This window comes from Notolepis coatsorum (genome assembly GCF_963971535.1).
Source record: "Notolepis coatsorum genome assembly, chromosome: 4".
Classification (NCBI taxonomy): Eukaryota; Metazoa; Chordata; class Actinopteri; order Aulopiformes; family Paralepididae; genus Notolepis; species Notolepis coatsorum.
The window spans coordinates 173,952,370-173,968,973 of NC_140168.1; the positions used below are offsets into that span (position 1 = coordinate 173,952,370).

Consider the following 16,604-nt stretch of genomic DNA (forward strand, 5'->3'; position numbering starts at 1 on the left):
AGGACAGAGCTACAGGGGTCAGGACAGAGCTACAGGGGTCAGGACAGAGCTACAGGGGTCAGGACCGGACAGAGCTACAGGGGGTCAGGACAGAGCTACAGGGGGTCAGGACAGAGCTACAGGGGGTCAGGAAAGAGCTACAGGGGTCAGGACAGAGCTACAGGGGGTCAGGACCGAGCTACAGGGGTCAGGACCGAGCTACAGGGGGTCAGGACAGAGCTACAGGGGGTCAGGACAGAGCTACAGGGGTCAGGACAGAGCTACAGGGGTCAGGACCGAGCTACAGGGGTCAGGACCGAGCTACAGGGGTCAGGACAGAGCTACAGGGGGTCAGGACAGAGCTACAGGGGGTCAGGACAGAGCTACAGGGGGTCAGGACAGAGCTACAGGGGTCAGGACAGAGCTACAGGGGTCAGGACAGGACAGAGCTACAGGGGTCAGGACAGAGCTACAGGGGTCAGGACCGAGCTACAGGGGTCAGGACAGGACAGAGCTACAGGGGGTCAGGACAGAGCTACAGGGGTCAGGACAGAGCTACAGGGGTCAGGACAGAGCTACAGGGGGTCAGGACAGAGCTACAGGGGTCAGGACAGAGCTACAGGGGGTCAGAACAGAGCTACAGGGGGTCAGGACAGAGCTACAGGGGGTCAGGACAGAGCTACAGGGGGTCAGGACCGAGCTACAGGGGTCAGGACAGAGCTACAGGGGTCAGGACAGGACAGAGCTACAGGGGTCAGGACAGAGCTACAGGGGGTCAGGACCGAGCTACAGGGGTCAGGACAGAGCTACAGGGGGTCAGGACCGAGCTACAGGGGGTCAGGACCAAGCTACAGGGGTCAGGACAGAGCTACAGGGGTCAGGACAGAGCTACAGGGGTCAGGACAGAGCTACAGGGGTCAGGACAGAGCTACAGGGGTCAGGACAGAGCTACAGGGGTCAGGACAGAGCTACAGGGGTCAGGACAGAGCTACAGGGGTCAGGACAGAGCTACAGGGGTCAGGACAGAGCTACAGGGGGTCAGGACCGAGCTACAGGGGTCAGGACAGGACAGAGCTACAGGGGTTATCTAACGTTAACACAAACCTAAACTAACTTTAGGTTAGTTGTAACGTTAGTTTAGGTTCGTGTTAACGTTAGATAATGTACAAAATTAACGTTTTCCGCCGCTATAAACGTTGCACTTTTATTTTGACAACCCCAGAAAGGAAGTCATTATATATGCTTTGCGATCCTGGTCTGTGTTAGCTCCGGTTAGCTCAGAGCGTCCGGTATATAACAATACCAGCCATTGGATTACTGTTTTCTAAATTGGGGAGGCTTTTAATCGTCAAGGTAAGAGGATTTCAAGTCATGGTAGGGCTGGGCGATATGGAAAAAAATCATATCGCGATAACGATATGATAATTTTATTTTATTTCTCGATATTGATAATTATCGAATTGTTATAAGTATAATTTTTTTTTTTTAAAACACAAAAAAACATATATTTTTTTTTTTACAACAGATGTATGTTTATTTTGCAGCAATTCTTTGTCATTGCCGCCATCTTTAGTGTTACATCCCCTCACACTCCAGTTCAGGCTGCAGCTGGTTTAAAAGCTAAAGTAAACCGGCTTCTCTGCTGGCTGTGGCTCCACAAACCACCGCACATGTGCACTGTGACTCGTGACTGGAGTCTAGTTCTGCTAGCACACATAGCCTACTGTGTACAGACGGTTTCAAAATGTATTTTAAATTAGAAAGCAAACAAAATAAATGGACAAGAGAAAAAGAAATCTGAATTTGGTCAGTATTGTCATTTGGACAAGCAAAGCCATTACTTTAAGTTGCAGGCAAGAAAGACAAGTCTGTCCACTGTCTCTGGTTTTAAAACTGCCCTGTTGCAGGTAAAAAAAAAAAAAAAAAAAAACGATTTTTCGATTTTTTTTAAATTTCGATATTCGATATCGATTATTAAAATATATCGCAATATTTATCGTTATCGTTATATCGCCCAGCCCTAAGTCATGGTATCCATAAACTTCAATCGGTTTGGATCTTTTGAATGAATGAGAATGTAAACACACACGGCGTCACGTTGAAATCACTGGCTGCGCTCATAGAGTAGTGGTTGGTCAAAAAAATTGTTCAGAGTATATTTGCTTATAAAACGTAATTGTCTAATTCAATTATTTTTTATTTCTCCACGTGGTGAATACACAGGTCACAACATGTTTACATGAACGTTTTGGAGTTGTATTTGCAGTGTATTCTGCAATCTGTTAATAAACTTTTCAATCAATCAATCAAACTATACACTGTAAGGCACTGTAAGTAGGGATGTCCCGATCACGTTTTTTGCTCCCGATCCGATCCTGATCATGTGATTTTGAGTATCTACCGATACCGATCTTTCCCGATCCGATAAAAAAAAAAAAAAAATTATTTATTTTATTCAACAAACATGACCATGTTCACGTCTTAAACTCATACTGAGGCCTTAGTTTTGGTTTTAAATTGCATATCATCATTCATTTATTTATTGTCACACAGAGCATAAGAATTTTGCCAAAACAAACCAATAGTATCCAGCTGCAGAACGGCAGACCAGCCACACTCTCAGACCCAAACGCATTTCCTTTGATTTAATTATACATCAAATGATTTATGTCAAGGATTGCAATGCCTCGCTTGAATGAAGTTAACTTTTCACCTGGATAACGTCAACATTCAGGGTGAATGTAATGTGAGAAATTGGGATAAAACTTTTTTTTTTTTGGGTCTGAGAGTTTGGCTGGTCTGCCGTTCTGCAGCTGGCTACTATTGGTTTGTTTTGGCAAAATTCTTTTGCTCTGTGTGACAATAAATAAATGAATGATGATATGCAATTTAAAACCAAAACTAAGGCCTCAGTATGAGTTTAAGACGTGAACATGGTCATGTTTGTTGAATAAAAAAATAAATGTAAAAAAATAAAAATAAAAAAATTGTCGATTTTTTATTTATTTTTTTGCCGATCCCGATCTTCGGAAAATCACGTGATCGGCCCCGATCCCGATCACGTGATCGGATCGGGACATCCCTAACTGTAAGGCTCCGGATCTGCCTCACTTCCAGTGACGAAGCTAAGCTATGCTAACGGAGCGTCTGTTCCCAAAGCTAAATGCACGCACAGAGACAAAAAAGGTATGCATCTTCTTGTCCAACTCCAGGGAAGATGTTAAATAAGCTAATTTCCCAAAATGTTGGAGTTCCCCTTTAAGGTTAGAGTTTGTCTTAAGAGCATGGCGATAGAACGCCAGCCCCGATTCCAAACTCTAACCTTAACCAACTGCGAAAGAGTCGCCTAAGCTTAACCAGTGATAAACTAGGCGTGAGGTCGTTTGCAGGCTGTTCGACGCGGAAATGGGCTAAGACACTGCTCGTCATGCGATTGGGCGCACATGTCACATGACCAGAAACGTGCGTGGCCAATCAGAGCGCAAAACGGGAACGCGGAAACACGAACCGTTTGGTAAAAGCATAGACGCATCCTGACCATCTAGTCCAGTCACCTGGTTCTCAAGACCATGTAGTCCAGTCACCTGGTTCTCAAGACTAACCATGTAGTCCAGTCACCTGGTTCTCAAGACTAACCATGTAGTCCAGTCACCTGGTTCTCAAGACTAACCATGAGTCCAGTCACCTGGTTCTCAAGACTAACCATGTATCCAGTCACCTGGTTCTCAAGACTAACCATGTATCCAGTCACCTGGTTCTCAAGACTAACCATGTATCCAGTCACCTGGTTCTCAAGACTAACCATGTATCCAGTCACCTGGTTCTCAAGACTAACCATGTATCCAGTCACCTGGTTCTCAAGACTAACCATGTATCCAGTCACCTGGTTCTCAAGACTAGACATGTATCCAGTCACCTGGTTCTCAAGACTAACCATGTATCCAGTCACCTGGTTCTCAAGACTAACCATGTATCCAGTCACCTGGTTCTCAAGACTAACCATGTATCCAGTCACCTGGTTCTCAAGACTAGACATGTATCCAGTCACCTGGTTCTCAAGACTAACCATGTATCCAGTCACCTGGTTCTCAAGACTAACCATGTAGTCCAGTCACCTGGTTCTCAAGACTAACCATGTAGTCCAGTCACCTGGTTCGCAAGACTACTCTCAGGCCAAAGAACCATCAGAGTATCATGAATAAATAAATCAGGAATTATCCTTTAATATGTAAATCACCAAAATAGTAGCCTACCTCGCTGGTCGAAAAGTGAGGAGTGTAGCCTGTCGCACCTCCTTCATCCAGAAAGTCATCATCCTGAGAGTGGAATAAGTGTTAAAGCTTAGTGGCTACTAGTTGCATATAAAAAAAACAAGTATCTACAGTAACATTGCACTTAAGATTTTCAATCATTTGAAATGAGGGCCGTATTCATACTGTTCTCATGACGTCCTTTTGCCACACAATATGGCACAACGACACACCTCATTGGCTACGGTGGTCATTTAATGAGAATCACCCGCTATTTGGTTCCAATCACCTGTTAGCAACCTAGATGTCTATGGCCGAATGCTATGAATAGATTAAAACATGTACAATTACATGGAATAAGCATTAAATGTAGTTCCCAGAGTCAAACAAAAATAATCAATATCATCTCCGTGTGTAAAATTTGGAGTTGTATTCCATCACTTTTGACAGAGCTAGGCTAGCTGATCCCTACTGCTTTGTGCATAATTGTGTCTCGTCTGCTAATTGCTTATGTTTTGTCATCTATAATTGTCCGTTTCATGTGTGCCTTACTGTACTAACCAAATGTATTTGGCTTACTCTATATTCATGTAATATCCTTTGAATATAGTTTGCATGCTTTTATGTTTCCATGTTCTTCATGGCTATTTAAACACCTGGCCCAGGGCCACCAGGTGAATTTAAACACCTGGCCCAGGGCCACCAGGTGAATTTAAACACCTGGCCCAGGGCCACCAGGTGAATTTAAACACCTGGCCCAGGGCCACCAGGTGAATTTAAACACCTGGCCCAGGGCCACCAGGTGAAGTGACAAATGTGTTGATTAATGTGCACTTGTCCCTGTATAATTAATAATAATAATAATAATTAAAAGATTGAATTGGCTGGCAACGCACTTTTACCGTTACTTGATGAGTACTTGCTGAATTTAGATTATGTCGTAGAATATGGTATATTGACATCACCGGAGAACCACTCCCCCACCTTGTAGCACATTAAACACAGGGGGCGTACTTTGTTTTGCCCCAGAGTGGCAAATTATCTGATAACTGAATCACAACTTGGGTTATGATTGGAGGATCAAGGAAAAGAGGGCGGGGCTCGAGCTAGGTCCATCCAGTATGATGGACGAATGAACAGGTCAAATCACCGACATAAGCTGAACATAAGACACACAGATCACATCGAGATCACCTTGGAGCTTCTTCCTGGCGTATGACCATGTGCCCCCTTCGTCTCCAGGTGGTCCTATCAGAGAATATGTTTAATGTCGTAAGTAACACATTACTGTAATCACATTACATCACACGCATAACTGTTCCTGGTATTCACATTACAGTCCCTGACTAAATAAATATATTGTTACAGTACTCTCATTATATATTCCCCTTTCTATTGTTGTGGATTCGATAATAAATGTTGATATGATTCATGTTTTTCCCCCTTTATCAATAAAATAATGCTCGTTTTCATTCCCTTGCTTGATCCCTGAATAATTGCAATTATTATTTGTATTGGTGTAGCCTAATGAGCCAGTCTAAACATTCTGCTAGCTTGCAGCTAGTTTGCTGATAAATCAGCGATAAATCATGGGCACTGAACTTTGAATCACACCACAAAACAACTCGAGGAACAAACAGGGTTTGTTCATAAACTACAACTTTAGGACAAAACACAGGGATACAGATCACGCCAAAGGTCCCAGAAATACTCATTAAGTCTTAGTTTTAGCTCACTTGGAGTTTCATAAGTGTAATATTAAATGTCCAGGTAGGGAAATGAGGAAATACCCTGCAGCTGAAAACACCACAGTGAAGCCTGAAGGAGCTAGTCTGAAAATGGATCCAATTGTAACTTTTCACGACAGCGTGAAAAGCCCAAGGACGACCAGTGTCTGCTTGATTTAACATGATGCACCAACAGAACACACATTTCAAAACGATGTATGCATTCTGCCGACAGTGACTCAGGAGGCAGAGCAGTCATCAGTGACTCAGGAGGCAGAGCAGTCATCAGTGACTCAGGAGGCAGCGCAGTCATCAGTGGCTCAGGAGGCAGAGCGGTCGTCTGGTCATCAGTGGCTCAGGAGGCAGAGCGGTCATCAGTGGCTCAGGAGGCAGAGCGGTCGTCTGGTCATCAGTGGCTCAGGAGGCAGAGCGGTCGTCTGGTCATCAGTGGCTCAGGAGGCAGAGCGGTCGTCTGGTCATCAGTGGCTCAGGAGGCAGAGCGGTCGTCTGGTCATCAGTGGCTCAGGAGGCAGAGCGGTCGTCTGGTCATCAGTGGCTCAGGAGGCAGAGCGGTCGTCTGGTCATCAGTGGCTCAGGAGGCAGAGCGGTCATCAGTGGCTCAGGAGGCAGAGCGGTCATCTGGTCATCAGTGGCTCAGGAGGCAGAGCGGTCATCTGGTCATCAGTGACTCAGGAGGCAGAGCGGTCATCAGTGGCTCAGGAGGCGTCGTCTGGTCATCAGTGGCTCAGGAGGCAGAGCGGTCATCTGGTCATCAGTGGCTCAGGAGGCAGAGGGGTCATCTGGTCATCAGTGGCTCAGGAGGCAGAGGGGTCATCTGGTCATCAGTGACTCAGGAGGCAGAGCGGTCGTCTGGTCATCAGTGGCTCAGGAGGCAGAGTGGTCGTCTGGTCATCAGTGGCTCAGGAGGCAGAGCGGTCGTCTGGTCATCAGTGGCTCAGGAGGCAGAGTGGTCGTCTGGTCATCAGTGGCTCAGGAGGCAGAGCGGTCATCTGGTCATCAGTGGCTCAGGAGGCAGAGCGGTCATCAGTGGCTCAGGAGGCAGAGCGGTCGTCTGGTCATCAGTGGCTCAGGAGGCAGAGTGGTCGTCTGGTTATCAGTGGCTCAGGAGGCAGAGCGGTCGTCTGGTCATCAGTGGCTCAGGAGGCAGAGCGGTCGTCTGGTCATCAGTGACTCAGGAGGCAGAGTGGTCGTCTGGTCATCAGTGGCTCAGGAGGCAGAGCGGTCGTCTGGTCACCAGTGGCTCAGGAGATAGAGCGGTCGTCTGGTCCTCAAAAGGTTCCCGGTTCGATTCCGGCTCCTCCCGGCAGCGTGTCGAAGTGTCCTTGAGCAAGACACTTAACTCCTAACTTCTCCCAATGAGCAGGTAGACACCTCGCATGGTCGCCTCCGCCGTCGGTGTGTGAATGTGTGAGTGAATGGATGAAGGCGAGGCATGAGTTGCAAAGCGCTTTGGATCCATTCAGCTGATGGAGGTCCCCAAGGCACAACGCAGGCCTTACTGAGCCACGCCACAGATGGCTTTAGGTCCAAAAGTAATGCAATGGATAGTGTAACAAATTACTTTCCAGGGGAGTGATGTGCAAAGTAATTTGTTAACTTTAAAAGAAGAGACTATAAGCTGCTGAATCACTTTTTTCCCCCTGCCAGTGTTGAAAATTAACACCGTTTTCCAGTAATTTTGTCCGTTAAACTGCATGTGGACTGAGAGGTACCTTCTGTTTCACAAAAGGATTATACGTTTTGTTAACTAGCCTAATTTCAAGAGCCACATTAACAACATTTAAGAGCCAACACTAAATGACCAGATGTCATTGATCTGAAAAGGCAATGCTAACGGTTCCAGGCTATTTCTGGCTAGCGGGAAAGCAGCAGAGGTCCGTACACAGCACATGCGGTCGTTCTCCTTACCTTCTCTATGGCGAATCCTCTCTGAGGCACGACCTTGACCGTCACACTCTTCTTCCTCTTTTGTGGAGAGAAGAAATATTGATTGCCATGCTGCGACAGTGAAAAATGTGTCTTGCCGTCATGGACCCGTCAAAAGGCCTTGTAAATCCCTTCAAAATATTCTTAGCGTGTATATACGTTCTGGAAGCTGGAACAGGTAGATAAAAAAAGAAAAAAAAAAAGGGAAATGCCACCCATTTTATGAAATCGCATGTTATTGTGATTTGTTGTACACATGTATTTGTACTACCGTCATTGTTGTTATAATCAAATGTTTTAGATGTTTTAGGATTCCAGGTAACATCTCTTAAGGGACAACAGATGGAAACTAGCCTAGACTATAATCTGGCTTTACAAGCTTTTTCTTGTAATACATTAGAGTTGTTCATTAACTCGCACTGTCCCTTCGCAAATAAACACGTAAAATCAAATAGTTATTCATGTTCCATAGGACAGTCGTGTCCAGGCATGCACCTCTCCTGAAGCCAAGAATCAGACTGAACATGGATGTTCCCATAGGTCTATGAAGAAATCCCAGAATTTATGCGTGACATCACAAATTCTTGAGCTCCCCCTCTGACGTCTGGCTTCAGGGCGTAGTGGTCAGTGTTCACGCATATTGACCAGGCCATGTGAGCGGATCGGAGCGTGAGCGGCGCGGGGAGTGGAGCGGGCGGTTTTGACGTGAGCGAGGAGTGGGTTTTAAAATGGGTCGGCGCGACGTCCAGAGCAAGAGTTCTCCTCCGCTCCAATCCACTCCGGGACGCTCACACAGTGGTTTAACACTGATGTAATAATATACATGTAGTACAATGCCAAAGCAACAGATGGCGATGTACAAACATGAAGGCCATTTTCAACCAATGAGAATTGAGAAGGGTGAACCTGTGATATCCTGTTCAGGCTTCACTCCTCCTCCTTCACTCACACCTGTTAGAAAAGTATCGACGCCATTGTTGTTGTCGTTAGCTTACATGCTAACGTTAATGGCAGCGACCATAGCATTGTGGCTTGGCTAACTATCATCGCTTAATAGAGCTAGTGAATGGATAAACAACGTTATTTAACATTGCAGAATGGGTACAATTACAATGCTGCTCAATACAAACAATTGTTAAGGGGCCCAGGGGGTGTAGACTGTTGTAGTTTGAGCTAATTTACACCATGCTCCAAAAAAATAATAAAAAAAAGCCGAGCGATCTGGCGCGGGGAGCGCTCGATTCAAGGTGAGCGGTGAGGGAGCGGAGAGCGACTTGGGGGCGGGGTCAACATGAGCGATTAGCGGAGCGGACCAAGCTTTAAAGAGCGAATTTCTCGGCCGCGCCGATCCGCTCACGTGGCCTGATATTGACTGAACTACCCTGGGCTATAGGGAGACAATAATGTGAATTCTTAAAATGTGTGGCATTTCCCTTTAAGCAAGTAAGTAGTTAAGTAGAAGCATACAAATCCATGGCCACCCGATCCCTCATGCTCCTCGTCCTCGAAGCTTACGTCCAACGCGTTCCCCTGCTGAAAATCAGAGAAAGCATTGAGACAGCCATCATATTGTGATTATATGACAAGTGGAAATCAACAAATATAATTTATATCTCTAAGGAGACAATAAAAAGGTTACCTCTGACCATGGACGTGTAGTTGCACTACCCTTGCGGCCTCTCTCCTTGTGGATTTCATCATCCAGTCATGGAGTTAGGGAGCAAAAACATTGCCATCATAAGGTACGGTTGACATACTGTAAATTTGGTAAAAGTATTACAATATATATTAGGGATGCTCGATATTGGCTTTTTTACCGATACCAATATTGTCCAATTCTTAATTTCCGATACCGATATCAACCGATACCGATATATGCAGGGTTTCCCCCCCAGAAAAATGGAATAATTTCAGGTAATTAACATTACATATCTCTTGTTGTGGAATTAACACAACATTATGCACACTTTTGACAATAAATAAACAGAATTTGTTCTTACTTGCTTGCCTGGGTAAATAAAGGTTAAAGAAATGTTTTTTGAAAACAGATACCGATATTTTCCGATATCACATTTTAATGCAGATATCGGCCGATAATATCGGACATCCCTAATATATATATATATTTCTATTTCTATTTAACTTGTGTATTTGCTTGGGATTGTTTTTTGGTGCAAGATCGTTCCAAGGTAGAGACACAAAACAGTGGGCAAGGGAGATTCAGAGCACCCAGGAATGCAACATTTATTTAAAGGCCCACTTGCAGGTTAAACCCTACTCTTCAATTATGGGTAGTTTACATCATTGGTATCTAATTTCATAATAAATTTTTTTCCATTTGACGCCGGAAATTCCACTCAGAAAGGGTTAAAAATGTCCACGCATGAACAACATGTATGGAGCCAATCAAAAAGCTTATCAGACGCTATCAGTGGCGCGACATCACTGCAGGTAACTTTCCCCTACTTCTGATCCACTACAATGGAGTTTGACGAGTGCAGAAAGCTATTTCCTTGATCCAAATGGACGCCTTACAAGACGCAAATGGGTTTAATCGTCGGAGAGACTTTGATGGACCAGCTACAACTGCATTTTTGGTTGAAACAAGGTAGTTATAAGCTTTTTAATGTCGTAAAAAAAGACCTACATGTACCACTAGGCAGCCTGTTGTTCAGTACAGCAGCGCCATTGGTCTGTTAGGCTGTAGTCTTATCCCCGTCACGGGTCATAGTACCAAGCTGGCTATATGGCTCTGGCTAACGTTAACGTTACCCCGCTAACGTTAGCATTATGTCTACTGTCGTGAATTTAAAAATCGGGGCATGTAGAAGAGTTTCGGGAACGTATAAAATGTGCAGGTCCTCTTCTCAGACCTGTGGGGCAAAGCACTGCACGCATCATGCCGGCTAGCAAGCTACACGTCACGGCATGTTGATAGCACAATAGTAGCCCCTTTCATGACTGATGCGCTCGGTCATGAAACGGGCTACCACGATAGCTAACTAACGTTAACGTTACAAGCTCAAACACCTTATAACTACTACTACCGTCGTGTCCATAAGTTCCCTGGCAGAATACTTTGTTTGTGAGGACAAAGGTATACAAAGAGGAGAGAACCATTTTAAATCGGGGCATGTTAGGAGTTTCGGGAATGCTGGCTAGCAAGCTAGCTAACTTAGCTACTAACGTTATATACTCAATATGTACAACGACACAATGATTTACATTAGTATATTTACAAATATGGTAACGTGGTTGTGGCTTTTACAAATAGTAGTTAGCTTTAGAGATAAATGGCTATGATCACGGAGCAATAGTGTTAAGGTGAAACAGATACTAGCTCCTCGGCTAGCCTAGTAGTAACCAGAAGGCTCTTTGCTTCCTGCCACTACCGGCCTGCGATTCTCAGGCTCGCTGCTACCCTGTACCTTGTGTGACGTCATCATTAAGATGACACGCGCACGTTATGAACCATGGATAAAAATATCCACGTGCGATTGTGGTTGGGCGGACAAAATGTTTGATAAAAACGCTAAAACTGGGTCAATTTCGATCTTTTTTTTCCCCTCTTCATGAAAGTCACCGTTGGCCTAGTCACATTGTTTATTGAACAAAAATACAACATGCAAGTGGGCCTTTAAGGATTTTTTTTTGTGATTTCGTATCATGAATTGTAATGTAATGTAAAGCATTGACTTAAAAAAAATCCATCTACTCAATCAATGTGGAATACAAATTGTAACACTTCTTCTCAAGGTATACAAATTAAAAAAGGTATACCGTTTATACCTCGTTTCAACTGAGTTAAAGTAAAAATTGCATATCATCCTATGATGCTCAGATTAGCTAAACGGATACAGATCTAACTGATCCAACTATCCAGGATTTTAGCCTATAATGTGAATTATCTCTTATTTTATTTATTTTTCTTTGCAATGGGGAAATTATTGGACATGGGAAACTCATTGAAAGCAATGGTGCAAAAAGTCCAAGCTTGTGAATTATTTTGATAAATGCAATGCAGTTTTGGTCTACCTTTAATCCTTGAGACAAATGTCCGTTCATATACTTGGTCTCTTCTCCAGCTCTATCCCGTACATGAGGAGTGATGGATGCTCTTCTAAGCATCTGACCAACTTTGGCCTTAAGTGGTTTCTTCTGAGAAAAGAAAGGATATTTATACACCACAATTATCTACTGTATGAGACAAAGATAATGAGATGAAAGCAATAACCATTGTACCGGTTTGTCCTCCATTCCATTCTTCTCCACATCTTCTCCTGCATGGAAGGAGTGCGTTCCCTCAAGATAGGGAGGCAAGTCTTCCTCCTGCAAACCATAACCATCCTAAACACCACACAGAATCATAAAGATCACCCTAAACGCCACACAGAATCATAAAGATCATCCTAGAAACACCAGAGTTAAGTTAATTATATTCCCACAAATAGTTTCACCCTGGATAGAAAGAAAGCAAGATAAATGAACTAGGGCTGGCATAAAAGATAGTCCTATACCATATTTTGAGGTAGAAGTATAGATCCACAAAATCATACAATAATAGTCAACTACATATTTAAGCGTGAACAATTTGCTCAGAAATTCTGGCCCTGTCACTCAGCCTCACGCTCACCTTGGAGCTTCGTGACGCGCGGCTGCCATCTTCATCCTTGGAGTCAAGCAGAAACCAAACAGAATTTGACTGTTTGAGAAACTTTACAACTTTAGGTCCATATAAGCCACTCATTTAGCAGCTCAGTGTCATCGAGGTTTGGGGTTTGACGACTTGCCAAATCAGGACTTAAAAATATATATATATTTTTTAAAGGGGCCGACCCACTATCTCTTTGATTGAGACTCTTACTTTAGATACTTAAGTACATTCACTATACAATACTTATTTTACTTACGTAGAATTTGAATAGAGGACATTTACCAGAGTGCTCATTTATGTGGGTATTTCTACTTTTACTTAAAGAGGAACTGTGTACTTAGTTTGCAGTACAAATCAACACCCCAATCTTAATCTCACGTTGCCACATTTCAAGTCAAGTCAAGAGTTTTATTTGTCACGGCATACAAGTATACAATGAAATGCGGGTGGTCTTGCCCGCAACGATGTGCAATACAGTGGTACAACATATAATAGAATCCAATACAAAAAACATTGTGCAATAACAGGTAACATGGTGCGACATCTCGGTATCTGTACATAGTTATTTACAGGGCATATAGGACATGCTAGGTAGCTTTGGTAGTGCAATACACTGTTACTGTTGCTAATACTAATTTAAAGTGGCCTTTCCTTTTGGCAATAAGTGTGGGTGTGTGCGGCATGAGTGTGTGCCCGCTCATGTTAAAGTGTTAAAGTGGCTGCTAGTGTGTGAGCGTGCACAGCGTGCGTGTCGTGTGTGTGCTCATGTGTGCTTATGTGTGGATAGTTCAGTGTTCTGTGGTACTCAATGTTCATTGTTCAAGACTCTGATGGCCTGGGGGAAGAAGCTCAGCCTAAGCCTCTCTGTCCTAGTAGCTGGGGTTCGCAGGCGTCTGCCTGACCTCAGCAGCTGAAACAGGCTGTTATTGGGGTGGTGGGGGTCTTTCATTATTCTGCAGGCTCTGGATTTGTACCTCTTGTTGTATAGAACCTGCAGGGGAGGTAGTGCAATACCCGTGGTACGCTCGGCTGAGCGCACCACTCTCAGTAGGGCCTTCTTGTCCTGTGCCGTGCCGTTTCCATACCAGGCAGTGATGTTTCCGGTCAAGATGCTCTCTACAGCTCCTGAGTAGAAGGACTGGAGTATCTTCCCCGATACTCTGAACTTCCTTAACTGTCTCAGGTGGTAGAGGCGCTGTTTCGCCTTCTTTACTACTGTGTGTTGACCATGTCGGGTAGCCCCGTTAATCATCAGTGGTGTGTGCGTCTCCTGCTGTCCTCTCCTATAATCCATGATCAGCTCCTTGGTTTTACCAATGTTCAGGAGCAGGCTGTTGTCCTGGCACCAGACCACGTGAGCGGATCGGCGCGGCCGAGAAATCCGCTCTTCGCTCTTTAAAGCTTGGTCCGCTCCGCTAATCGATCATGTTGACCCTGCCCCCAAGTCGCTCTCCGCTCGCTCCCCGCTCACCTTGAATTGAGCGCTCCCCGCTCCCCGCGCCAGATCGCTCGGCAGATTTTTTTTTTTTTTTGGAGCATGGTGTAAATTAGCTCAAACTACAACAGTCTACACCCCCTGGGCCCCTTAACAATTGTTTGTATTGAGCCGCATTGTAATTGTACCCATTCTGCAATGTTAAATAACGTTGTTTATCCATTCACTAGCTCTATTAAGCGATGATAGGCTAGCCGAGCCACAATGCTATGGTCGCTGCCATTAACGTTAGCATGTAAGCTAACGTCAACAACAATGGCGTCGATACTTTTTCTAACAGGAGTGAGTGTGGGCGTCTCTACAGTGACAAAGCCTGAACAGGATATCACAGGTTCACCCTTCTCATTGGTTGAAAATGGCCTTCATGTTTGTACATCGCCATCTGTTGCTTTGGCATTGTACTGCATGTATATTACAGTGTTAAACCACTGTGAGCGACCTGGAGTGGATTGGAGCGGAGGAGAACTCTCGCTCCGGACGTCGCGCCGACCCATTTTAAAACCCACTCCTCGCTCACGTCAAAACCGCCCGCTCCGCGCCCCGCGCGCCGCTCACGCTCCGATCCGCTCACATGGCCTGCCTGGCACCAGCGTTCCAGTACCTCAACCTCCTCCCGGTAGGCCTTCTCGTCGTTGTCCGAGATCAGCCCCACCACCACCGTGTCGTCTGCGAACTTCACTATGGAGTTGGAGCTGAACTTGGCCACACAATCGTGTGTGTAGAGTGAGTACAGCAGGGGGCTCAGAACACAGCCCTGGGGGGACCCAATGCTCAGGGTGATGGTGTTGGAGGTCTGACCCCCCCACCCTGACCGCCTGGGGTCTTTCACTCAGAAAGTCCAGTACCCAGGCGCTCAGGGCGGAGCTCAGACCCAGCTCGATCAGCTTGTCGTCAGTGGACCTGTTTGTCCTGTAGGCAAATTGCATAGGGTCCATATCACTGGGGAGGGAGGCACAAATGTGGTCCTTGACCAGCCTCTCGAAACATTTCATGACCACAGAGGTGAGTGCCACCGGTCTGTAGTCATTTGGACATGTTGGGGAGGGTTTCTTCGGTACAGGGATGATGGTAGACATCTTGAAGCAAGCAGGGACCACTGACTCCGCCAGGGATTGATTAAATATGGCGGTGAACACCGGGGCCAGCTGGTTGGCACAGGACTTAAGTATGCGTCCTGTTATACCATCTGGGCCAGCAGCCTTCCTGGTGTTCACCTGCATAAATGCTCCTCTCACAGTGTTCCGACAACGAGAGAGCGTCCCCGCCCCCCCGCGGTTGCCCCCCCCCTCTCCACAACAGCCGGCGCGCCAGTGACGTCACTAGCCGGCGAGCCAGCAGCGCCACTGTCTACATCAAACCGAGCGTAGAAAGAGTTGAGCTTGTCCGCGAGGGAGGCGTCGTCGCTCCCCATTGAGGGGGCGCTGACTTTGTAGTCAGTTATTGTCTTCAGTCCCTGCCATAATCCTCTTGTGTCGTTTTGTGCCATTTCTGGTCCTCACCAAGATGTCTGGAGAACTTCTTGTCCCAATACCAGTTAGAGGCATACAACGACGCTGCAAGGCATCGTCAAGAGTCAATCTAGTAGACAAATGTTGCGTTTGGCGGAGTAGAGCAAGAAAAGAGAGGCGTCTCTTCAGGGTTAGTCTGAATCACAGGATGTAAACCGTTGCTATAAGCTGCCATTGGCCGACTATTTCAGTGGGAATTCTCCCCTTCCGCCATCTGCGACACCGTCGCTGCATCCTGGGCTTAGCGCCGCCCAGGATGATTGTGATTGGTTTAAAAGTTCAGCCAGACCTCTCTCTTTTTAAATCCCACTTTTGTCTAAGAAGATTTTCTCCGGACCTCTTGGTGAGACGACCCTAAATCCTTACCCTCAATCTTCTCGGTAGTGATGTACTTTTCCCGTCCTCTGTGAATTTATCCTACAACGCGGAACATCGTTAACCCTTAGAAGTCTAACCTAAATAGCTCCTCCTCCTGAGAATTTCCCCCTTTTTTTTTGTTACATAATATAAAATTACAGATTCATACCTTCAAAATAAGCCATCAATTGTCAAATTTGAGACGATAGTTTTCAATCAATGTCCTATCAAACATTCTGGTAAAATCCTAACACCTTTTCAGTATAGGACTTTGAACTAGATCCAAGTTCATTCAGCTATCTGATGAGAGAACTACACTCCCAGAATTCAATGTGATCATTGTCACTAGAACCATTTCACACCTGGAGCAAAGGCCCAGTCATTCCTTTGTTATTCTAGTGAATGGACCCAGCAGGAGGCCTAGCCTAGCGACAAGCGGCCACTACATAGTTGGGTATTGAAAAAATGCTCATATCCAAAAGTAGTAGATAGATAGATATAGGTCATACATGTAGGTATGCACTTGTCCTAATATACTAACCTACACTGTAGCACTCAACACGATGAACATTGTTACTCAGCTGATAGAGGTGTGCCCTTCCTCAATAAAGCCAGAGAGAGAGAGAGAGAGAGAGATAGAGAGAGAGAGATGGTATTTACAGTACTGTACCATATCACATACCATAT

General features: G+C 45.3%; 1 protein-coding gene across 6 annotated transcripts in view; it reads right to left on the reverse strand.

Moving 5' to 3' along the window:
* Positions 1-16,604, reverse strand: part of LOC311227738 (uncharacterized protein) — a 99,502-nt gene that overhangs the window by 48,764 nt on the left and 34,134 nt on the right. For 3 of the 6 annotated variants that reach the window (XM_084313521.1, XM_084313520.1, XM_084313516.1), the window contains exons 15-23: positions 15,927-15,977; positions 12,537-12,572; positions 12,146-12,250; positions 11,939-12,061; positions 9,543-9,587; positions 9,371-9,436; positions 7,886-7,942; positions 5,424-5,477; positions 4,233-4,295 (exon numbers count right to left, since the gene is read on the reverse strand). In XM_084313521.1, the coding sequence (XP_084169647.1) occupies positions 4,233-4,295; positions 5,424-5,477; positions 7,886-7,942; positions 9,371-9,436; positions 9,543-9,587; positions 11,939-12,061; positions 12,146-12,250; positions 12,537-12,572; positions 15,927-15,977 (600 nt within the window). The remainder of the gene's footprint in view (positions 1-4,232; positions 4,296-5,423; positions 5,478-7,885; positions 7,943-9,370; positions 9,437-9,542; positions 9,588-11,938; positions 12,062-12,145; positions 12,251-12,536; positions 12,573-15,926; positions 15,978-16,604) is intronic. The other 3 variants (XM_084313517.1, XM_084313518.1, XM_084313519.1) reach the window with 3 other exon arrangements.